The sequence below is a fragment of the Papaver somniferum genome, chromosome 6, assembly GCF_003573695.1.
Source record: "Papaver somniferum cultivar HN1 chromosome 6, ASM357369v1, whole genome shotgun sequence".
NCBI classification, from domain to species: domain Eukaryota; kingdom Viridiplantae; phylum Streptophyta; class Magnoliopsida; order Ranunculales; family Papaveraceae; genus Papaver; species Papaver somniferum.
The window spans coordinates 92,979,727-93,004,324 of NC_039363.1; the positions used below are offsets into that span (position 1 = coordinate 92,979,727).

At 37.8% G+C, this 24,598-nt stretch overlaps 1 protein-coding gene across 2 annotated transcripts; it reads right to left on the minus strand.

The window, feature by feature from the left end:
• Positions 1 to 6,548: 6,548 nt before the first annotated feature.
• On the minus strand, positions 6,549 to 22,038 carry LOC113288430 (ABC transporter C family member 2-like). 2 transcript variants are annotated; one of them, XM_026537458.1, is made up of 28 exons: positions 21,877 to 22,038; positions 21,385 to 21,763; positions 20,652 to 20,830; positions 20,494 to 20,533; positions 19,858 to 20,014; positions 19,337 to 19,451; positions 19,165 to 19,245; positions 18,976 to 19,000; positions 18,380 to 18,436; positions 17,620 to 17,685; positions 16,516 to 16,590; positions 15,636 to 15,743; positions 15,169 to 15,303; positions 14,628 to 14,734; positions 14,441 to 14,534; positions 14,029 to 14,196; positions 13,210 to 13,350; positions 12,713 to 12,913; positions 12,512 to 12,610; positions 12,231 to 12,383; positions 11,028 to 11,410; positions 10,530 to 10,710; positions 9,913 to 10,236; positions 8,799 to 9,555; positions 8,461 to 8,582; positions 8,084 to 8,329; positions 7,407 to 7,821; positions 6,549 to 7,105 (listed from the first exon to the last, which is right to left on the minus strand). In XM_026537458.1, exons 2-28 carry the CDS (start codon positions 21,715 to 21,717, stop codon positions 7,008 to 7,010), a joined length of 4,860 nt encoding a protein of 1,619 aa, XP_026393243.1. In that variant the 5' UTR covers positions 21,718 to 21,763; positions 21,877 to 22,038; the 3' UTR covers positions 6,549 to 7,007. The 2 variants fall into 2 exon arrangements, with proteins under 2 accessions (XP_026393243.1, XP_026393244.1); XM_026537459.1 differs by lacking the exon at positions 21,877 to 22,038 and having other exon boundaries at positions 6,549 to 6,875; positions 6,998 to 7,105; positions 21,385 to 21,717.
• Positions 22,039 to 24,598: the final 2,560 nt, after the last annotated feature.

The following is a 24,598-nucleotide window of genomic DNA, read 5'->3' on the forward strand; positions in this document are numbered from 1 at the left end:
CACATTCAACGATCAATTTATATTACATTCAACCACTTCATGTCAAAGTAGAACACAAACTCTTCCAAGTACCAAATTCTAAGGGAATGCGTAAGTTCCTAAGTTCCTAACTTCAGTTCATATAAATTTTCTAAGCTCCTAAGTTCAGTTCACAAATTCTTCTAACTAAAATCACAGATACTATATAGAAACTTACAACACTTGTAGCTGCTAAGGGACCTAATGAGTCGAGCACTTCCCAACCACTAGTCACCAAGCACAAATCAGCCCTAAGCTATCCTTGCAATATTCTTCGCCAAGTTCTCTGTAATACCTGGCTTTAAGTTCGTAATTCCCAACCTGTACTACACAAAACAAACCAAAAACATCTATAAGAATACCAACTTAAAGGAGTTTATGAAATTTACCAGCAGACAACTATACATACCGAGAGGTGCGAGTAAATGAGAAAACATAAGCAACACTAAGAAACAAAAGGGTACCGGTTAAAGAATAAAGCAAAGCGGTCAGTTTCAACAGCCTTGTCAATGTGGCTTCTTCACATACAATACAATGAATGGAGATTTCCCTCCAAGCTCCAGAGTCACTGGCTTAAGGTTGCTTCTACCATCCAGTTTAGAAACAATTTTGCTGGTTATAGTTGATCCTGTGAAAGCAAGCTGAAAAGAAGTCAGCCTTTTCTATGTTAATACCTGAGAAAACAAAATATTGTGTTGATTATGCGATCTTCGGTATATAATCTTCCTCGGATATATGAAAACAAACCTTGTCGACATCCCTATAACTAGCAAGTGATGCACCTTCCGTAGGACCATATATAGAAATCATATTGAGAACACCCTCAGGAAGGCCGGCCTGGAATGGACAATACACAACTAAGAATCCTAAGCATGCATTAAAAAATGAAAACAAATTACACTATCAATTTCATTTTCCTACAAGTTAAGCAAATACACAAAACTGAAAAGTTAATCTTCAAAAACAACTTACAATTTTGCTTCTTCTAAGCTTGTAACGAATCGTGGTTGCTTGCACTTTAAATGGAAAGAACCAAGAAGACCTATGAGAAATGAGATCACTTGTTTCACAGTGATCCTGTCTAATGATAAGGAAGTTGTTTAGAATGAATTTACATCTGACCCATTAGCATATAACAAGACATTACACCATTTCCAGGATTTTGTTACAGGCTATAACTGTTACTTATTTAATTTGTAACGGTTATAACTGTTGTAAATAGGTCGTTATTAATAATTGTAATTGTGTTTCTAACGGTTTTATCTGTGACAATATCCAGATACAGTCACGTATGAGAAGCGTTACAATAATTAATATCAACGGTTTAGGAAAAATTAGCTATTTTTCTTTCATGACACGTGTCTTTTTTGTCACACTTTTTGTTACATTCTATATGTTGCTGTAGATTTGCAACAGACACTTAGGCGCCACGTGTGTTTTAGAACAGCGACGTGCCACGCTCCCACTGAATCGTAGTGATGACACGTGGTATTTATTGGTCACATTTAATAAAATTTATTAAAGCTATTCCCGTAAAGAATTTCGTTACATTTAAACAAAAAAAAAAAAATTACAAAATAACAGGATACTGTTTGGTCATCCTGAACCTGCAACACTTCAAAAAAAAAAAATCCAGGACCTGCAATTTCGCATTCCAAGAAGGATTTGCACCTGACATAATATTCTCATTCACAATACACTCTAATTTTTAGTATAGAACCAGCAATTTCTGCCTGCTAATGAAGTCTTCTTCATCCTTGGGTTGGTGGATTGTAATGTCAGGTAATGTAGTCACTGGACCATTCTTTCTATCGACCATGCATCTTTGCAGCTTCATCATAGCCTTGTTGTTACAACGGGTGGATGTTTGATGTGCATGTAAAGGCTGCAAGAATATGAGAACACGAAAATTGATTATCAAAAATTTAGACAGGTAATTGATTAGAAAAACTTTAGCTTCAATTCAAGATAAAGACAATGAAGAACAAACATCAGACTTTGAACTTGTCTGAGACTGAACTTCGATGAGCATCAACTAGATTTGAGGCAGGAAATGGAATAGCTTTCCTTTACCACTTATGTTAACATTTTTAAATAACACATTAGTAAAATCAACTTGTTTTTGTTTTGTTTTTGAATTAGAGCCAACTACAAGTTATATTATGAACAGCTATTAACATTCTCAGAAATTGATTAGATCACAACACAGTTACACGCACACATACAACAATGTTTAATTTATCGAATTCATACCTTGGCATCCAGGGCTGAGATAAGGGTTCCCTGCGAAGCCTGCGTCACAAGTGCAAATGTATCCAGGACCATCATCTGAATTGCTGCATTTGCTATGGGTTTGACAGGCAAAAGTAGATGAATCTTTCCGCGCTTCTTCACACGTCTTATTCCCGATCGACCAATTTAGCACAACTGGAATATCTCTTCCTTCGGTATGAAAATTTTTACCTTTTAAATCTGAAGCACTAAAATTGTACTTATCAAACTCACCGATAAAGGAATAACTGCACGGATCAAAAGATAAGGTCTCGGAGTTTCTTTTCGTATCAACTAGGGTTAAAAATCTCTTTAAACCTCTAGGTACTGGAAGTTGACAACATCCACTTCCAGTACAAGACCCATCTTTTATGTCTTCCCTGGTTTCACATTTCGTCAAACAAGTTGCATTGAAACTGGTCAGTAGATCTAAACCATGAGCTATGCTGTCACAACCAAGCCCAAAGAATTTGTTTTTGGTTGATGAAACCGAAAATGGGGTTTTAGTCAAACTCATCCAAGTTACGGAGTCATCGAAGGTAACTTTGCCAGTTTCATATTCGTAACACATTGTTGCTGGTAAATTTTTAACACGTATTTCAGTTTCTGATATGCTTGTCAGTTCAATCATTCTGTTCACACCTGAAGTTAGGTTAGTACCTAATCATAAGAACGGCTTTGGAGGGTCAAAAGTAAACATAAGATACATAATTTACAAGAATAATAGCAAAGAAAGCATAAATACTAGATATAAAATTAGGTGTTTTAGACACCTATCAAATTCCCCCACACTTAGACTTTGCTAGTCCTCGAGCAAATCAAACAAAATAATTCCAAAACATACAAACAACTCCGTCTCGTCGAGAATACGGTTACTCTTAGCATGAATAACAGGCCTTTGAACCCCTAGGTGTCCCTAGTGGACGAGTTATAGTCTCGTGAAGGTTTATAAGAGGTATGCCTACAAAACCTATATTTCCAACTCCAACTACCTATGACAAATCTCTGAACGAATCCAAAATGGATATTGGAGGAGGTACCCTGATGCGAATCCAAATTAAGCTCTACTCAGAAAGTTGAACAAACCATAATACTCGGAATCTGACTAACCACAATCACACATGAAAAGATTAAGAAGACGGATATAGAAGTAGATGTTTGCGAATGTTGACAAGTGATCGGTGTTTCCCATATCTGTCTGAAGGTCGTTGCCAATGATGAACCTATGAATCCTATTGGATTTAGCTATGATTGTTTATACCTCCACTCAGATGTGGTGCTTGAGCGAGTCAGACGGTTGGGGAGCTGAGTTGCATTCGTGTGATCTTCACATGCGAAGGAAGAATCAGTTATTGGTGCCGAATGAGTTGAACTGCCAAGTGTACTGTTGTTTATTCTCATAGATCCATCTATCAAAAATTTATGATTTGGGTTAGTGAACCTAGAGAAATGGCGGTTGCTTTACATAGTCTGAGAGTAATTATGCTTATGTTGCTGGAGAAGTGAAACGACAGTGATAAGATTTTGAGTATTGGAGACGGAAGGCTTTGCTCTTTGGGAACCGTCGCCACTTAATGTTGAAACGACCCAACACCAACCGATGAGATCCACTATAAGCATCTCTGTTGGAACTGAAAAATGTTTCAGTTTCTTATTCTTTTCTTCTTCTTTTTATTTATTTTCCTTGAGAGCAAAACTTTTACTCCAATCGCCATGGCTGATGCTAATGCAAACATAGATCGAAAGGGCAAGCAGAAATTGATTGAGGTTGAAGATGAGCCGCACATCAACTGGTATCCTCGGGAGCATTGTGTTACTCGATTGCCCCATGGAATTGCTTTTCCTCAGGGGTGTGAGTCGCCTGGTAATGAGAGAGATTTTACATGGTATAAGGATGATCTTCAACATAACTATGAAGTTAAAATAGAGGAGTCTCTGATGAATGAAGACCCACCAGGAATTGTGCATGAGTTGATGATGGATTCTCCAGTAGAGCGTCTTCGTCAGCATTTCAATCGTCCAAAGCATGTACCTATAAATCAGGATATTAGCAATCCATTTGCTGAATTGGATGCCCAATTTGAGGTTAGGAGCAGCAATGAACAAGAAACTGGTGAAGGGAGGCGTACGACTATTAGAGAGAGCATTGATGTTGAAGGTTGCTATGTTACTTGTATTCCAAAATCTTTCGAACATCCACAGATGGGTACTAGAGATCACTGAGTTTTGTATGCATTTCATCCCAAATATGGCCCGTTCGAGGTTCATGAGGGTGTAGCTGTTGTGGCTGATCAGTTCTTGGTGTCTGGTGTGAGCCGAGTTGGTTATCATTCCATCACTGTTGATGCACATGAGAGAATGATGGTTCGTCAGATGGATGGCCAACTTTGGCATCATGATGAGCCTATGCGCTTCCAGTGATGGATTCGTTGTGTCCAGCCACTGGAAGGATCGGTCGAGCGATTTTTGTAGGTTTTGAGAATCTAAAGACCAGTGCCTCCACTGTTCCAGCTGCTGAGCCAACCGCGTTTCCATTCACCGATCCCGGAGTAGAGCCTGAGATGGATGAAACTGCACCTTCGATGGACATGTCGACTGGTTCCCCCATTGAAGATGAAGTCAATGATGTTGGTCCTGATGGTGAGAATCAAACTCCAGTACCTGAGAGACGATCTGTTGTAACTAGAGTTCCGATGACACGCAGCCGGGCTCGAAGCGTTAGCCAAGGGACACAGAGCAAGACTCGCCTTTTTCATCAGTAAGAGAAAATTGAATCTTTTAATTTGACTTCTATTCTTTGAAGTACAATGGTTTTTGAATTTGGTTGTATGATGGTGTTTGTTTATTTTGAGGATACTGTTATCTTTGGATTTCGAACTTCTCTGATTTGTGGTTGTAGCTTTGTATGGACAATTTTGGTTTCTGGCTTTATGTTTAACTTTGGGTGGATGTTTATTGAATGCAGCTTTACTGGTATTTTTGTTGATTTTCTTCTGATGGTTATGATTTTTGATAATGAGGTTGTATTCATGAAATTGCTGAAGGTATCTATCCTTAGGAAGAGTATGATAGGTATTAACTAGGGGTGCACATACCCTACCCATACCCGCCAACCCTACCCTACCCGCCAGTTTTTTAACCGTATCCTATCCTATCCACTATTTGGCGGGTAGGGTGGCGGGTAAAGATTTTCTTAACCGCCAGTAAACGGGTAGGGTGGCGGGTATAGGCCATATCCTACCCACCCTACCTAGAAATGCACATACCCTACTCCTACCCGCCAACCCTACCCTACCCGCCAGTTTTTTAACCGTATCCTACCCTATCCATTATTTGGCGGGTAGGGTGGCGGGTAAAGATTTTCTTAACCGCCGGTAAACGGGTAGGGTGGCGGGTATAGGCCATATTCTACCCACCCTACCCGTTGTGCAGCCCTAGTATTAACCTCTTGATTTAGGTCGTAATTAGGAACAAAACTGGAGGGGAGAGATGGGTTTGAACATACTATAACAACATTATAACAATTTCCAGGGGTTCTAATTGATGATTGAGTTTGAAATGTTTGTAACATATTCCTGGATCAATTTTGGTGATAATTATAGAATTGGTATTGCTTGAAGTCATACAGAGAGTGGGATTATTTTTAGAGGTGTTGATGCAGCCCGACTTATTTGTGATTTCTGAGATACCAGGGCTTTCTGTGATTGTTAGATTGCCTGTGATTTTGATGAGCTTAATGTGATTCATGAAGAAAGAACTGAAGAAACAGGAAGCAGAGTTAACAGGTGGAAAATAGCCATTAGGGGGCTACAGGACAGAAGAAACAGCTAGAAAGAGCCGGAGAGAAGAGAGAAAGAAAGAGCTCACGTGGGAAAGAAAGAGAGGGAGTCGTAGAAGAAGATGGACGTCAATGCTGCATACCATGAAAGGATGAAAACTATCTCTAACCAGAATGAGTTGGTGTTTGTACATATCTATGCTTTTAAAAGCACTAAATTATTTGGCCAAGCCACGCCACACCAAATCAAAAATGCATGGGACAGGGCAGGACGAAGCAAATCAAAAACATTTTGCGACGGCACATCAAATCAAAAAACCTAAGCCACGGCAACTAAATCATTCCAATATAAGCATTCGCCTCGCCACACCAAATCAAAAATCAAAAATACACCGCGATGGGGCGGGACGAAGCCCCTTGACACCAAATCAAAAATACGCGACGAGGCGAGGCAAAGCCACATCACACCAAACCAAAAATATGTTTAAAACAAAAAAAATATGATTTCAGGTCCGTCCGGTGCGTAGCACGGGCACAAAATCTAGTTTGTTCTGATATTTGTATGCTACAATTATGGAAGAATAAGAATTACATTCTAGAGCGCTGAAGTGCTGATACCCACAACCAAAGTTTTAAACTTGCAAGCACCAATGATGCCATGCCCTTTTCTTACATAAATTTAGGTGCAAATATATGCCACCCCTGAAGAAGTTAAATGTACAAATTCCATTACGCGTACCCTTAGTGATGGCAAAGCACCTACAACTAAGAATGAGTACCCGAGCAGGACTGCTAGAGGTCAAGCAGCCTACCAAGGTGTACATGAGTATTGACGCCTTCTATACCGTATGTAATTTGGCTTAAAGTTAAGATGTTACAAATTATGTTATGCTATTCCAAGAGATGTCAAAATTAGTAATTAGTAATTACCTTATATTATCTACATCTCAAAATGGTCCCAATTGATCGGTCTATCCTCAAAGCCATCATCTGATTGATGCAACTTGTTGCGAGATAACTTGCTCATCGTTGCAAGACCTGAAAGAAACAAAGAAAAGAAGAAGCTAAGGTTTGGTACATCATCCCAAAGAAGAAGCGCGGTGCTTCATCAATTATTAGATTGCACAAATGTACTAAAAGAAAAAATAATCACGGATATAATAGTTAACCACAACACAGGTCACATTGCAGGAAGGAAAAAAAAGGACTTGACCAAGAACTGTTGATTATTGACCAGTAGCTTCTTCACAGCATCTAATCAATAATGATCGCGCTGAATTTGATACTAGGGTCCTATAAAATGTAGCTAATGAATGCTGCATATGCATTGAAGATGTACCTTCAACCATTCTGTAGAGAGCTGACCACCATCTATCTCTAGGAACCTGGTATTGATCTAGCGTCTCTTCAATAGCTTTATCATGCTTTCCTTCCAAAACTCCTTGCAGAGTGATGACGGCCTCCTTAGTTCTCTTGAGGATATTGTTATCGTCTTCGATTTCCAAGTTTTCCAGAGCATTGTATGAAGAACTGAGGCTAACTCCAAGAGCAAACTGGGCAGCAGATGTCCAGCGGGAAGAGACCAACCATCTTCTACGCCCATCTTGACGTTTGGTCTCTTCTTTTGCTGCTTTACTATCAACGACTAAGTTTCGCAAGTATTCCGCATTTGCAGCACCTGTACTCTGCACCATCTTAGAGAAACCACTCCCCTCATTTGACAGAAGATCCTCTGGGGTATCAAATTCAAGAACCTGGTAAATAGTTTAAAAAAGGGAGTAAATAAAAACTGTATAAGAATTTTAGTTCAACTTATTGCTGGTATTAACTTCATAATAGATCGTTAAGACTTAATATCTGCTTGTTTCCAAGTGCACATCGAATTTAAACAAAACTGACAAGCAAAGCTCGGAGACATGTACTATAAGGTTCATAACAACTAGGAACACAGTACAACACATAGCATAGGAAACCACAACTGAAATGAACCGGTTACAGACATAAGGACTTGTGTACCTGGCCCGCATCAAGAAGGAGAACACGATCACAGTCAATGATTGTATTTATTCGATGAGCAATAATGAGCATGGTGCATGATTTGAATTCTTCTCGAATAGTTTTCTGAATAAGAGCATCAGTTCTAACATCTACAGCAGCAGTTGCTTCATCAAGAACAAGTATTTTGGATCTCCGTAGTAGTGCTCGAGCAAGACTTAACAGTTGCCTCTGGCCAACACTGAAATTTTCCCCTGCCTCAGAAACCTACAAGATAAAACACAAAAAGTGATGCTTCAAGGTAGCACTAACAGAAGGCTTTGTAAAGTAATACACAAACAAGTACAGCCCTATTAAATTACTGAGTGTTTCTATTTTTAAGCGAATCGGGTGTTCACCTCGGCATCAAGACCTAAAGAATTCCTTCTAATGACATCCTTAAGGTGCGCTCTCTCTAAAGCCTCCCAGAGGTCAGCATCATTGTGCTCATCAAAAGGATCAAGATTAAACCGGACAGTTCCTACATATACGATAAAAAAAGAACGGTTAAAAGATTTAGAATAACAAAGCAAAAAAAGTTTGGTTGTTCAGGAAAATAACATAAACATTCACTGCAGGCAACACTATACAGTACAGCTAAATTTGAATATGAATGATCTATCAGCACTGTCTCTTGATTGGAGTATACAATCAGTATGACTTCAGAAAGTACATAATAATATCTAAAGATACACACCTGAGAAGAGAACTGGTGATTGTGGAATTATCCCGAGAACTTTACGTAGATCAGTTAAACCAAATTTTGCAATATCAGAACCATCAATTAAGATTCTGCCACTTTCAAGTTCCACGATTCTAAATAAAGCATTGATCATACTAGATTTCCCAGCCCCAGTCCTCCCAACTATTCCAACCTTCTCACAAGGAGAAACTGCAAAAGATAATCCATGAAGGACTGGAGGAAGTTCAGGCCTGTACCTAAAGACAACATCTTCAAACTTGATCGATCCTGAAGAAGGCCATCCAGGTGGGGATCGATTATCTTCAATCACGGTAGGCGCCTCTGAAGGCAAATCTATATATGTGCCTACACGCTCGACAGCATTTAAACTATTCTCTGCTGCACTGGCAATTCTAAGAACTCCCGACAACAAGTTTGTAATATTTAAAGCATAACTGAGAAGCAGACCCATGGAAGATGCATATGCCACGCGATCTGCTGCTCGTCCATTTTCCATGACAGCAAAAGTTGCTATCAACCAAATCATCAAGCCTCCAAGTGATTCCAAACGGATAACGAGCCAGCGGTTTGCACTCATATTCAAGAGGGTGTACCTGATGTTATTGTCCATAGACTTCCCGTTAATACTAGCCATTCGATCATAGGCTTTGTACGCACGAATGGTCGATAGACCATTTAACGCTTCCCCAAATTGTGCATAGACAGGAGATCTAGTTATGGAACTCAAGCGTTTGACTTCACGGGCTGTGCTCTGTACACAAGAAGAATCAAAATGTATTGGAAAAAATCTTTTCTTACAGATAACTGAAATAAGGGTTGGCTATACTTTCAGTGTGATTGATGTAGTTTTCCAACAGATGGTTAATTACCGAAGAATAGATGAGGAGGATCTCCTCATCAGATAGTGTAAACAATCACAAACTTTTAATTATATTGTATTTCATTTCTTACATATAAAAGCAAAGTGGTTATTAGTGAATAATCATCCACTTACTTAAAGCAAGTGGTTATGAGATAAACTAACTTAAAGCAAGTGGTTATTAGATAAACTATAAACTTGGGCAGACAACAAATTAACTAGATTAGCATGACTAGAAATTATGCATACCTGGTAATATAGATAGGCTGAATAAAATAAGATCAGGAGCGGCATTATGGCCCACAAGGATATGGTGCTCACGATGCCAATCAGCACAAAAGTTGAAAGAAGTTGGAATACTTGGTTCAGAAACATATTTACAAACACAGCAACATTGCGGTCTATGTCGCCGAGATCCTTTGCAAATCTATTAATCATCCTACCAACTGGATTGGTATGGAAAAATACCATTGGAGCTCTTAAGATAGAGTTGAGCATTGCATCATGCAACCTTTTGGCTGCAGTTAGACTTATTTTGATCAACCAGTAAGAGTTTGCCAAGTTTACAAGTACCTGAAAATTAACAACAAGTTTAGTATAAATTCAGATCTTGATAGTTACATCACAAGAAAGTGAATACGGACAAAAAAATCTTAAAAAACAACAGGATCATAGAAAATAAGATGCAGATTGAAACTGGCTAAGCAATTTGTATGAAAATGTTACATTTTACTCTCTTGTGAAATTGAAGTTTAGACACACAATGATATTACCAGAAAAGATTATAGTGTGCATTAGTGATCCAAAGAAAATGAAAACTAAAAAAATAATAATGAAATGTTTGCCACTATTTTGTCCATTTTTACCTGACTGAGGGATAGCATTGCGTAAACCAGACAGTAGAAACCTGGGCCATGGATCTTTGGGGTGCTTAGATCAGTCCAAACACTTAACCATGTACTACTCATAACTCGAAAGACTTCAGTTGACACATAGCAGGTAAAGAGTATCATAACTACCCAAAATCCTCCTAAAGCGTTCATATATCTGAAAAACAAGTTCAAATCAACAGGTACGTCGTGTTATAACAGAAAAAAAATAGGTAACCCAGTAATTTTGTAAAAAGAAAATCGTGTTCTCCAACAGATAGTAATCAAGACTTTTTTCCTCCACATGAGAAGCATTGTTGAAGACACGGAAAAGTGGAGATGTATAATTGAGAAAGAATATTATTATACTAGAATTTACTTATAATTTGCTTCAACTTCTGATAAATTATGTTCAGGTATCAGGAACACTACACTTAGTTTCCGCAAAGAAGGTCCATTAAGTGTTAACCAACTCACTGTGGAAGGAATTCTTACCTCATCAGAACTTTCAAACTGACAACACCTGTCTCACGTTCCTCCTGCTTGACAAGAACAGACTTGCCTTTTTCCACTTTGGTTACTTGACTCACACTTTTTGGCATCTCACTTGCCATGCCATTACCAGCCAAACTTAAGTCCTTCTGCTCAGGTTTCTCATCTTCCTTTTCTTCCACATGTTCCTCCACCTTGCCGGCATTTTCCATTAGCCTCTTAAATAATACACCGTTGTTGATAAGTTCGTCAAAAGTTCCCTCCTCTTTCACCATACCTTCATGAACCAGGAGAATTCTTTCTGCTTGTGGTAGAAAATGAAGCTGGTTTGTAACAAGCACTCTGGTTCTTCCTCTTAGTTCTTCTTTGATACATTTATCAAAAACCTGTGAAGGTAATCCTTTAAATATTATGCACATCCTAAAGGTAAACTCCCCTCATGTTCTAGCAACTCATGAGGAGATTCATGGTAATTACAATATCGACTTAGAAAATAGAAACTGTTAATTAAACAACTCATGTTTGGACAAAATTTCTCTGAACAAAATCAGTATAGGACACAAACGGTTGCCCCAAGGAGTCAGTAGGGTTTAGGTCGGAATTAGTAGTTATCAGTTGAACTGAGAAGAGTATCTACTTGTATCGTTCCATTATTTATTTAGCAAGGGTCTTGTAAAGCCTTAAGTATTGAGTTGGACTTACTTTGTTTAGCTATATGTCTGTTAACAAAAATTTGTACACCTCTTGAGCTTGAGAGTTAAAACTTAACTCGCCTTTGACAAAGAAACAAATTACACAATCTTTCGACCTCAAGTTATTCACCTACTGCAGAAATATTTGATCCTGAATCTTTCCTGGGTGTTGTGTAACTTAATTCCTAGTAATGTTTCTACTACAATGAGCACTTTGTGCGAGAAGAGAAACGCAAAAGAGATAACATGATGCAAGATATAGTGAACTACGTTGCATCAACCATATAATCTCGACCTAAAGGTTCAAATGGTGCAAAATTTACTCCATTGCAGAAACCAAAATGTTTGACCCTTAAAACATGCAACGCTAACAAATTCAGAAATGAACAACCTACTTTCTATATATTAGTCAATTAAACCCAAGTGAATTGAGAATTGGGAGAAAGGAAGGAGTAAGTTATGTTGAACCATGTCCAGATAACTGTTCAACTGGAATTTCAGAGTATAACAATACCTGGCGCCCGACATGAGCATCTAGAGCACTTAAAGGGTCATCAAATATATATACATCAGAGTTGGAGTAAACGGCCCTAGCCATGGAAACTCGTTGCTTTTGCCCACCGCTAATATTCACCCCCCTCTCACCAATCTCTGTGAGATCACCACCCTGATAATATAAGGGGGTAAGAGAACATGTAGAACATAACAGTATCATTTAGAACTTGATGGAAATATCCCGCTCTTACAATCTAGACAGGTGAGTTCACAATTATTATTTCATAAGCAATCACTTACAGGGAGTATGTTGAGATCATGTTGCAAGGCAGTCATATCTATAGCTTTTTCATAGCGTGAAGCTTCAAAAGGAGAACCGAATAATATGTTATCGCGTACCTGATAGGAATATGATTATGGAGAACCACGTAAGAAACTGGAAACCAAGAAGATGGATAATTGTGAAACAACTAGGAAGCTGTAAATAACACTGTGACTTACGGTCGCATTAAAAATCCATGAAACTTGTGGAACATAAGCAATGGTTCCTCGAACAACAACATCTGCATCAGTTGTAGGAGGTAATTCCCCAAGCATGGCTGATATGAGTGATGTTTTTCCTTCACCGGTACTGCCAACAACTGCCACAAGGCTACCCACCGGTATATTCAAATTAATGTTCGATAATGTGGGTTTCTCTGCCTGAAACAATAAAATGGGATTTAGACAGTGCTAGTTCTAAAACATGCAGGAACCAAAAATGCAAATAGGTACAACACATTGACTAAAATATTTACTTCAGAAAATAATTGATTGCGAAGTACAAACTACATTTCATATACAGTTTACTTAACTAGCATGCTTAAAATATGTGGTGATATTAATTTGCATCATTTATCAAGGTAGTTGGGACCTCGAAATAGTTATAACGTTACACCAAAGCTGAAGTAAAAGTTTATGTTTGTAAACAGCAAACATTAAAAACAAACAAGGTAGACCTTTGAATCCCAAGAAAAATTTCCGTTCTTTATTGATATGGCTGGAAGGCCTGGCTCAAGAGGTGGGTTTGGTAGAAGAAGTCTCTCCTCAGCTAAGAAAAGTTCCTCCAGACGTTTTAATGAAACATTTGCATTTACAACCTGCCAAGAAAATCAAAAACCATTTAGATTCTTTTATAATGCTTAGAAAATGAAAAAAAAAAAAATATCTACGCTAAATGTCAAATCCTTTTCTTGGGAGGGAGGAAACGGCCACAAAAAATCAGCTAAAGTAGGATTTTTAGATTATGAGAACATCCCAAAATAAGCTAAAATCAAGAGAGTTATAACATTTAGTTTGTTATCGTCATGCCTCACAACTCTTCAATATCCAAGGAACCTCCTCGGCCTAATTAATGAAATTTGAAGCCTCATTTGTTTCTAGAGACTCATGAGCAGGATTAGGATTTGATTTTACATGACTCGATAGGTGATGGAACAAGAGGAGATAGGACTAGGAGTAAAACAAACTCAGCATAAACGACCAGAACTCTAAGAATCCTAGCAACACATGCATAACCAACTCCACCTCCCTATTTAGATAATAAACTCATGGATCATGGAAGCAACATTATATCCAGTATTTGGGTTATAAGAAGCGTTGAAAATCCCAATGCAACATGTCGGCTATAAGAACTCGGGAGGAACTTTTTCACATCATGAATAGATTGTAAACCAACAGAGTAGATCTAAGTAACAGCTCCAGTGATTACCTAAAAAGGTCTATCAGTATTGTTATACTTGTAGCATCAGAGGAATACACAAGGATAAAAATAGCACCTGCGTTATCAAATTGGGAATCATGAACAAGGGGAATCTCAACACTGCAAACAGTGAAAGTGATGTGAACGCCTTCGCAGGTGTTAAGACCCCGCCAAGCAAAGTGTACATCCCAAAGGATATAACTGTCACCGCAACAGGAACGCTGTTGAGGATGAAACGATTCAACTGCAGAGAAAATAGTTTATTAGTAGGAAAAAAAATATAATCAGATAACTAGGCTTTTCTTATAAACATCGTCGCATTGCACAAAACGTGCATATGTGGTTCATCCCCTAGAGGAGCCAGGTATATTTACTAAGTTACTCAGTAACGGATTCCACATCAAATTTATCGATAAAGATATTTAAAAATAGACAATTAATCACAGGAGCCGCAAGCTTAGTAGAAGATTGCATTTTTTTTACCCTACCGCTGATAGTAATTGCGATTTGCGGAACCATGAGAGCTCATCATCACGAACATTTTGAACTTTCGATTTAAAACTCCACTCCCAGGCATAATATCTGATCCATTTCAATATATAAAGATTCAGATGATTGATCTCAAAAATTTTAATTTGTTGTAAGATTAGTAGTCATTCTCAAAATGAAACATACTTGACAGTGTCCATTGCAGCCAAGATTTCATTCATGAGCCCAATCCTTTTGTCTGTACGTTGTAGACCTTCTTTAGTGAGCTTCTTCATTTTGTTAATCACGAATGTCTGCTTCCGAGAAATGAACAGAATAAATAAACTACTAAGAGAACTAATCAACAAGAATCAGGATTAACACGAGGAGAATGCAAAGACATACCAAGCAAAAATATAAAGAGCAGTCTTATTCTAGTCAAAGCTATTAATTCAGTTACGGAATCGAAGGTTGTATAAATCCATGATTCTGCGTGTGACTGTATCAGAAAAACTAATGATTTGCTAAAAAAGTAAAAATAGCATTTTAGCTACGCAATCGGAGTCATAAAATTCATGGTTCAGAGCATTATCGTATAAGAAGGCTTAATGATTACTAATCATACTTTTCTAAAGGAAAAAGATGAGAAAGTCGGTAGGAAAATAATTCACAGGCAATAAACGGAAAGAAAAGAAATACTGTGCATGCTACAGGGAGGGAGGGAGGTGGGTGTGCTGGTAGTCAGTACCTGTAAAGGGAACATCAAAAGTAGCACCAATGAGCCTAACAAAGAAGCAACACCAAGTTCATTATATAGAAGAACCATAGCAACAATGATTCGAAATGGTGCTGACCACAAACTGTGAAGCTGTTGACATATTTGCTGCAAGCAGGAAAAGAACAAATTAATTACAAGTTTATGTCCAACAAGAGAAATGGTGTATGAATCATAGATCTAACTCGTACTTCAAGGTAGTGGAAATCACTATTTGAAAATGAATCATTTGTAAAATGAATCATGATTACAACATACCCCAGATGGGCTAATTTTTTTTGTTGATATATGGTGTCTCTTATAGTTATGGGACATGATGTAAATTTTAAAAAAGGTATGTAAGGGTAACTGCTCAAATGCAATAACTTAAAGTCTTGATAGAGAGCAGAGATCATATTGAAATGAGAAGCATGATTTTTGACAATAGTAGTGGAGCATGCCTGGAGAGATTCAGCATCTGTGGTCATCAAGTTGGTAATTTTTCCAGACGGAAACTTCCGACGCGCTTCGTGCGTCAATTTTAATGATTTGCGAAATATGGCAGCAACCTGAAACCAAAGATATTTTCAATTAGATATGATGCAGTAGGAATAGCTCACATTCATCACTCTGAATAAGAACAAAAGCTGAATGCGTGGACGCACAACCAAAAATGATAAATCCTGCTTTTAAGCTTTTCAAGAAAATATAGTTATGTAATCAGAATTTTCTGTACTCACCACCTCCCTATGCAACAATAATACAGATAAATCTGTGTATGTCTTGACACTTCTAAGAGGTGAAATTATCACAGCAAGTTCAAAAACTAAAATAATACATGGCCATGACCAACCTACGTTTCTCTTGGGTATAATGAGCTGTGTTATTTGTCTTAAGTTGTACTTAAAGATGGTCTACCATGGTCATTTAATACAGACAAGACCTTGACCTAGAAGATACATTCTGACCCATCTGTTTGAAATTAAAGAAGACACGTATACACAATATCTAATGTTACGCCTGCTTAAGGGTCCGCAAGTGCAGAATATGCAAATAGTGTCAATGCATGTTGGAATGGTCAAAATGCAAAGGTTGTCATAATAATTGAACTCCACACTGATATCAAAATCTAAGACTAGCATTATAACTTTTATTTCATAAGGCTCATTTTCAACGAGAAAGAGAACTATACTAGGAATTAACTTCTTTTGAGAAAACAAGGTGGACCCATAATTTGGTTATTTTAGAGCTAATCACACCTGAAAACTTATCTATACAAAAGATCACCTTGAGACTTAAATCAAGGATCAAAACAAAACAAAAAAATATCAAACTACATACCAACGTGGACCTCAGCCGGTAACCCACACGCATGACATTCTGAAAATATTGTGCTTCAGAAAGAACCCCCAAGGACTGCACCAAATAAACTTTAAGTTAATTATAGTAACCGCTTCATGTACCGATATTATTGGATACCTGAACTAAATGAGAACATAATGGGAACCCATGGATAACTAAGTACAACACTGAAGTTTTATAGTCACTTAAGTGGCCAATATCCTAGGCTCCAACACAACAATGTTGTGATAACTCTGTATGCAATTAAAAAGAAATGAACAAACTGAAGTGAAGTGAAGGCTATAAAGATATATGGGGAATAAATGCTGTACGGATTCTTCTCTAACGTACACCTTTTGAATGTCCTCCAAGAAACCCTAATTAGGACTTGTTAAGGTACGTGTGAAACGGAAAAAAGTTGTGGTGAAAATTGATAAAAATTGCCATAAAAATCTATCTATTTCTGTGCAATTTATTGATTTCAATAAATACATGAGTAGCTAAGAGTGGAGAGTATCGGCTATTGGGTGTGAATTGGGGAAGGACTACTGCAGTTATTATTGAAGCCAAGGACACAGCATTGCTGATAAGGGGATGTTGCTGTAAGAACAGCACGTTTGAGTTCCCCTAGTTAAACCTCTTAATAAGTTCATGTCATCAGATGAAGGGGTTCTGCATGGTATGAATAGTTCTACATTGCCGGAAAGACAGCAGTGGCATATGTACTAAAGGGTAAACTTCCTCTTAATGTTGTTAGAGGCGTCTTGGATATGTTAAACAAAACTCCACACCTCCTTGGGCTGCTAAATGAGGGCAGTATCAAGTGTGCATTGGACAAGATTTCAATGTTGCCAGTTGGTATATCAGGGTCTAGGATCGCTCGATATTCAAGCGGGTGGGACTCTTACTAAGTACATATTGGGGTTGCCTGCCAGTAAGGTGCCAAATTGGCTAAACAAGAGCCATTTAAAGGTCCTTTTGTGTGATCATATTTCACTAGATGCTTTTACGCTTAAGGAGCAAAGAGAAATAAGTTAAGTAAAATAGGAAAATACAAACAAGCATTGTACGATAGAGGAAAGACGTGTGGATATAGATTCGTACCACTCCGACAAAAATTGAAAAGGCATAGATGTAACCAATCCAAGCTGGTTCCCCTTCTTGCATAGACTGCAGATGATATCAACAAGCTAATTAAGAAATCTTACAGGACAAACATATAGAGCAATGAACAGAGAATCCTGACAAAGAGCTATGAAGTATGAAATGTGTAACTACAACATCACACCTGTACTCTCAGGTAAAGCTTACTAATAAATAATATGAAACCAAAGAATGTAACTTATAGTGCGTAAAATGAGAAGGGGCCATGAAATATGTAATTACAACATCACACCTCGGGCAACCAAACTAATAATATGAAACCCAAGAAAGATGCATATAGTGTGAAAACAAAGGAGGGAGCGACAGAAAAGGTGGTTTAATGCAAGGAAATTTTGGGCACTCGTAAACTAGTCGATCATGACTTCTGCTTCAGAATGATTCAGGCAAAAAATCCAGATGTGCCAAAACAGTAAACAAGTGAGGCAGACCGAACAAGGGAATATAAAGTTGTGAACAAAGACAAATTGGTACAACTGAAACAAAATAAGAAATTTGGCTTTTAAAACTTTTTAGCATTTAGCAAAAAACTGTCAAGGATATCAATCCTTATGGAATCAATGTGCATCTTTATCTATATGTATCTAGCTTTAAAAAAAATGAAAATTTTTGCCACAAATACAAATAAAAGGAATAGCAAAAGAACAGCATAAAGAAAGTTGCACCAACTACCTGTTAAGCAATACAGGAAAAGAAGACTCACCTTTAATAGACGATTCAATATAACTGGGCCCACAAACTGAGAAAGATCATTGCCAATCTAGAAAAATAACAAAGCAATAATACACCATGAGTTACAATAATCTAGCATGATAAGAAGCCAACACTTTCTCCAACTAGGCAATCACTTAACGCAACAAATTTCTTAAGAAAATAACAAATACAAAACAGTAGTAATGTATGCAACCCTCTGTTTTGTTATTACACCTAATTGTTGTACTGCGTCTATGGCCTCGTTATTATTATGTAAATTTTTCCGCCCATAAACGTATAGTTTTGAATTATCTAGTGCCACAATTGGTAAGAAGTTAGCATTGCCTAGAATGGATCAAAAGACGAATATTCAAATCAACTCACAGTGGAGTCAAAGGTTCTAACCACATTCTAGTCCATGTAGTATAATGAACTTGGTAAGCCGGTCATAAATAGAGGAACTGAACATATTAATTTGCAACTAAAAAAGAGAAACCTTTCTTGCAGAGAGAATTAGAAGAATTTTTTCACGAGGAAACAAAATTGATTTGAAACGACTTGGCTAAAAGAGCAAGAAATCTTAACATAAGATGGATGGTTTAATACCTTAAAAAACCCTCCAAACCAAAACCTACAATGGAAACATAGGAGAAAGTGATTATGGTGAAAAGGTCCAGCCACATGTACTCATGCCATAAATATATAAACAAAAAATTGCTTTGTAGTTTTTAGTCTTCTAGAGAAAGAAAATGAAACAAAACGAGCAGCGGCAACCACAAAAGTATCAGTTCATACCTTCCCCCGAGGCTACTATTAAGTGCTCTTAACAGCCATGGTTTAGATTTTTGAGATTCCTTTAACCAACAGTCTTGAAACCTACAAAGATATCATTACAGATGTGACTAATTCTAAATACGATCAAAATTCAAGGATAAGCATATTTTGAGGGATGCAACATGATGAGTACTTGCTATTCAGTGTCTCGGTCTTATCCCATGTATCCAGCTTCCACACATCCTTCTCAGTTATCGGCTTTCTAAATCCTTGTTCCATGAGTGGTGTCATCCATGCGAAAGATATCTCTGCAAAAGCAAGTGGACAGAACCAACATTAGATGATGTAAACCAGCTCACGGCAACTTAATTCTAAACAGTTGGCGTGTGAGACGTCGGCTTTTATACAGATGTGACACTCCTTGTTTGATTTAATGGGGATGTGTTAGCACCTGACAAAAAAAACAAACAGAAAAGGCTAAAGATGCTCATGACATTCCCAATGAAGTTTCTCTAATTAGTTTCATAAACAGAAGTCCATAGAAACCGATCCTGTAATTTTCAAATTCTTTGTTTTAGTTGCCAAATCTATACAGAGGATGTTGCCATGTTAACCATTTGGATAATAGACCATGCATATGACTGCTTTTAGGTTCTTATGGTACAATTTTATTCACAATAGCAACAAACGCAGTTTAGTAGGCGCATCACTTACTGGAAAACACATTGACATGCCTCTCCGGACAAATCTGCTCTTCCCCGTGAAGTGTTTGATACTCTGTGTTTTCAACGAACTCTTCCCTTAGCGGTGTGTAGCCCGGATATGGATCCAAATTAGGTACGTAAAATAACAAGAAAATTCCATAGAGCACCTGTATATAAATGATAACTATAATGTAAAGATGCAGTACACGTGTTCCAGAAGGAATGTGAAACAAAAGTATAACTGATAAAATGGCTGAGACCATGTGCCTCCGAATATCAGCTCGGACCAAAAGTCTCTGCACCTTTGATAAAAGTTCATATAGTATTTTAGCACCTTGTATGCCCTCTGAGTCTCGGTGATTAAGGAGTGAATTTTCACTATCGAGACTAATGCAATGTAAGCCAATATCTAAATCACAAAAGGCATGTTGCTGCCGTTTTGAAAGATTAAAGATCACCGAAGCAGTGTCTAAACCCAATGATTCAAAGCAACAATAAAGGATCCCGGAACAAGAAAACACCATTTTCTGTTGTCTCAACAATAGGTTCGGTCAGGGCGAGGAATAAAAAATGGATTTAAAAGGTATCAAGCTATTTATATGAAATAGGGAAAACCTGAGAAGGATGCAAATGTCATAAACTGTACCTGACAGAAAACTTCGCTGCTGTATAGGTACAAAATGGACCTGCATTGACAAAATAGAAAAAAAGTATGAATAAAGAAATGGTGGTAGTATATTCCATCTGATGTGCACATGCCCATTTTTAGAAAGTAGCAGAAATCTAGCAAGTTAGAGGACTTACAGATTCTGGTACTCTTTCACAGAGAGAACGAGATTCACCATAACGGCATCCCCTACAAGCGCATATATAACACCAAATCGGATGTACCAACGAAATTCGCGTATGTAGATCTTAGTTTCTAGGCAAATCATAACCAGCATAGACCACCAAGCAAAAGCCTCAATGACAAGAGAAAGCATCTGTAGTAAGAACGGCGATTGGCCGTATATATCAGTTTCGTTTTAAAGTTAATATAACAGTTTAGCAAACATAGTTCAAATGCACCTTTCACTAGCTGGACATGATATCCTTTATTTTATCCTACAATATCTACTAGAGTTACAAGAACCAGAGTAGTTAACTGGTGCCCTTGTCAAACTCTCTTAGTAGTAAACTAAACTCTAGTCTAATGGTAATGCTTTGGCCAGTAGCATTGGGAGTTCTGGGACTTATCGTGGTTACTAGTGTGACTAAATATAGTTAAGACCACAATTTCAGAGTCCAATGACAACATTTGCTGACCTTATCTTGGCTGTTACTTTGGAATTCATTGACCAGATAGATATACAGACAACAATAAGATCCACACGGAGTATTCACAGGCGCATACCATTAAATTTCAAATTGCCAAGACACAAAAAGATTTTGCATAAATTCAATAGGAATACTTAGTAACCACAAATAATCTGAATAGATGCTGCAACCTAAATGTTCAAACACCATTAAATCAACAAACGACAATTAGAAGTATCACCTCATACGGAGCGAGCGCAGTCTGCCCATCCAGATTCAAAATTGAGATACCCATGACCAACCTAACCATTGGCTCCACAGCACAATAAGCAGCTAACAAACCCAAAAAGTAATTGTAGTAATTCGACCTCAACCGAAACCTCTGAACAGTAAAATCCATTGTCATCTTCCATATCCGGTAAATGCAAAGACTGAGAAGAACAAGATGAGTGAAGGAAATCACTAAAGTATCCATTCCACAAGGTGTATAAACCCCAAATGCATTCTGCACCAGTTTAGACCAAACCCCATTTTCCACTGGCTTACAGTACCAAACCAGTGGTTTGAACCCCATCTTGAACTGTCAATCTTGTTTGTTCAATCAGAGCTCCAACATACTCCTACAGTGAAGTAGAATTTGAAGTATTAAAACCAGTTAGGGTTTTTGGAAGAGAATCTAGGTTAATAATAAGAAAATGCATGAGCAGACAAAAGAATGGAACATAAGCTTTACCTGATTTGGGAAGAGTTCTTCTCTTCTGTATTATGGATGGATGGAGAAGAAAGATGCTTCCTCTATCTGGTGTTTATTTTATTGGATAAATAACCAGAGCCGACAAAACCTCGTTTGCGTCATTCCTTGCGAATAATATTCACAAATATCAAATGTCAACGGTATTTGCCATTTGGAGTGTAAAGTGCGGTGGTGGTGGTGACGACTCATGAATTCTTGATTGCTTTATATACCAAAGGACCATAAACTCACGAATTGGTCAATTTGGATGCTGACGGTGACAAGTATTAGCCGTGTTCCGGCGAAACAAATACAAGATGGACCGCCGGAGTATCACCGTTTCAAATATTCGTAGCATGTTTTTGAGACATGAAGGATGAAGTCGAATTACACAACGATGACCAAAAGAAAGCAAGAAACACGAGTGACTTCATTGAGGATCCGACGCAAAAAAGAAACTCCCATTACTGCTTGACTTGGTTCTAGTCAGAGTCCTGGTTGTTCAAGTTACAGTTACCTCCCCGGCAAAGCAACCTTGTTCCGACCCGATTCACAGCGAGTGGTTTTAACTTTTAAGGCCTCATTATCGTTGTAAATTTCTCAAATCTGACTTCAGCATTTTATTGCCCATGTGGTTAAAAGTTCCCAAAATTACAACATACAAAACCGTTCCACTGTCCACTGTGGAGATGAGCGTCCAGAACACACTCATAGTCATACATCATGCATAACCCACGGCAGTCGTAAAAAATGTGCGAGTTCATTTTTAAAGTGTTAGTTTGATATATTCATTTGCTTGTTGGGTAATTACTGAAATTAAATGAAAAAATCATATTGAAATGTTGCATGAACGCCGGTGCACAAAATGGAAGTCGTGTGTGCTTAGGGAGAAAGTTGGGGGGTGTGTTTTCATGCATGCACCCTCTTAGCCTATCATTTTTTTTTTTTTTTTGAAGCATGTAATTAAATAAGACTTAGCCTATCATTTAAAAATCGATTATGACTTCTTTTTTTTTGAAAATAAGATCGTAGAACCAAAAGAAGCCACTAATCATTTGATTCAGTCTCGTTTGGGATCATCTCTGGATGAGTATGCCCAACAATGGCTGAATCAGATGGATTAATTGCTTTAGAGTTTACATAATCCAAATTTAAAGTAGAGTTTGCTTCAGAAGCTTTAACAATATCAAAGTTATTCTAGAAATGATAAAAAGAGGAGCTGATTCCTCCCAAACTTTGTCTACTGTTGCTTTCCTCCCTTCTTCAGCTAGTATATCTGCAGCTGCGTTAGCTTTTCTGTCCACTGTTTTAAAACCCAAAAAAGACTCTAATTGTTTTGCCTGTGATATTACTTCATCCAGAATTGCCACACTTTGCCACTGAACTAAACTTTCTTTTCCTTGAACATATAAGACCGTAGCCAGGTTATCTCAGCCAGGTTATCTCCTTCAATGAGCAGGTTTGTAATCTTCTTAGAGATGGCCCATTGAACTGTCACGAGCAGAGCTACTGCTTCTGCTTCTTCTGCTGATGAAGCTCTGAAATTTCCCATGCCTGCTGACTTGAATGTTCCTGTAAAATTTCTCCAAATAAAGCCATAACCTGCATTAGACTTAGCTGAAAACGAAGAAGCATCACAATTTATTTTATTTGTGGATTTTTCAGGAAATGTCCTGTTGATGTCTTTGATTAATGGCGTCTGTTCATGCATATTCTGGGAAACTACCAGGTGAGGATGCCAATAAGTGAGTGTCTTGTAATTGACATAGCTAGTTGAGAAGGAGAAGAAGTTTTGTTGTCAATTTACAACTTGAGATATCAGAATCCCTAGCAGTCTATTTACAGGTTTCCTGGGTCTTTTAATAATCCTCCAAAGTCCAAACTCAACATGTCAACCGCGTAATTGATGGTAGGTCAAATCAGAGTTTGCATCATCACATCACATTAGCCTTGTAGATAAGCGCGTTGTTTTGGATTTCAGAAGGATCCACACGCTCCTAGCTCAAAATGCCCAAGAATTAGCAGTTATCGACAATTAAGAGCGCAAGCAAAAGAGAGAAAGAGAGAGTGACTAAGCAGACTTCTTTGTTGAGAGTGAATTGATGCAACATACGTGTAACCACAACCACGACTTTCTAGTTTAGGAACTAATTTTCTTCACAAGACGAACGATTTTTTTGCTAAATACTAGATTACCCTTGTAAAATGGCTTCTACAGTTCTACTAACTGTTCTTGCAGCTGAGTTTCAAGTTTCTAACATACTACATCATGTTAATCTACTACTACAGCTACACATATATCTTCGAAGTTGAAAGAAGCTAATAAACCTAACAAGTTAAAACAACCACAAGAAAACAATTAAAGTCTCAGGGAGCTACATTGTTCCCTTCAAGCTAGATACCACCAGGCAACCACTGCAACTGGTGGCAAAAACAGCCAAACATAGTCTAATTGCAAAAATCATTGCCATGTTGTCAGTAAAACCTTTTTTTTTCACTAAAGAAGTAAACCCTGTTGACGAATTCTTCTTGACATTTACATCTTAACAAGATGATGCTAAGATTCTAGCTGCTGCCTTGAGTGATGCAATTCCTGGAGGGTATGACCAGACTAATGCAAAAAAAACGGACGTGTTTTTACCTCAGGTCCTCAGCCGAACCGCTTTTAATCTTTTCTCTGGATCTTTAACTACTAACTCTGAATGACTGAATTCAATTCCCA

Excerpts from the sequence above, each read along its gene's own strand:
- LOC113288430 (XM_026537458.1), bottom strand. The coding sequence starts at position 21,717 with ATGGGGTTCAAACCACTGGTTTGGTACTGTAAGCCAGTGGAAAATGGG. Across the intron at positions 20,015-20,493 it reads GCAGCGAAGTTTTCTGTCAG|GTGCTCTATGGAATTTTCTT; the intron begins GTACAGTTTATG and ends ATTTATATACAG. Across the intron at positions 16,591-17,619 it reads TTTCAATTTTTGTCGGAGTG|TCCTTGGGGGTTCTTTCTGA; the intron begins GTACGAATCTAT and ends TATTTGGTGCAG.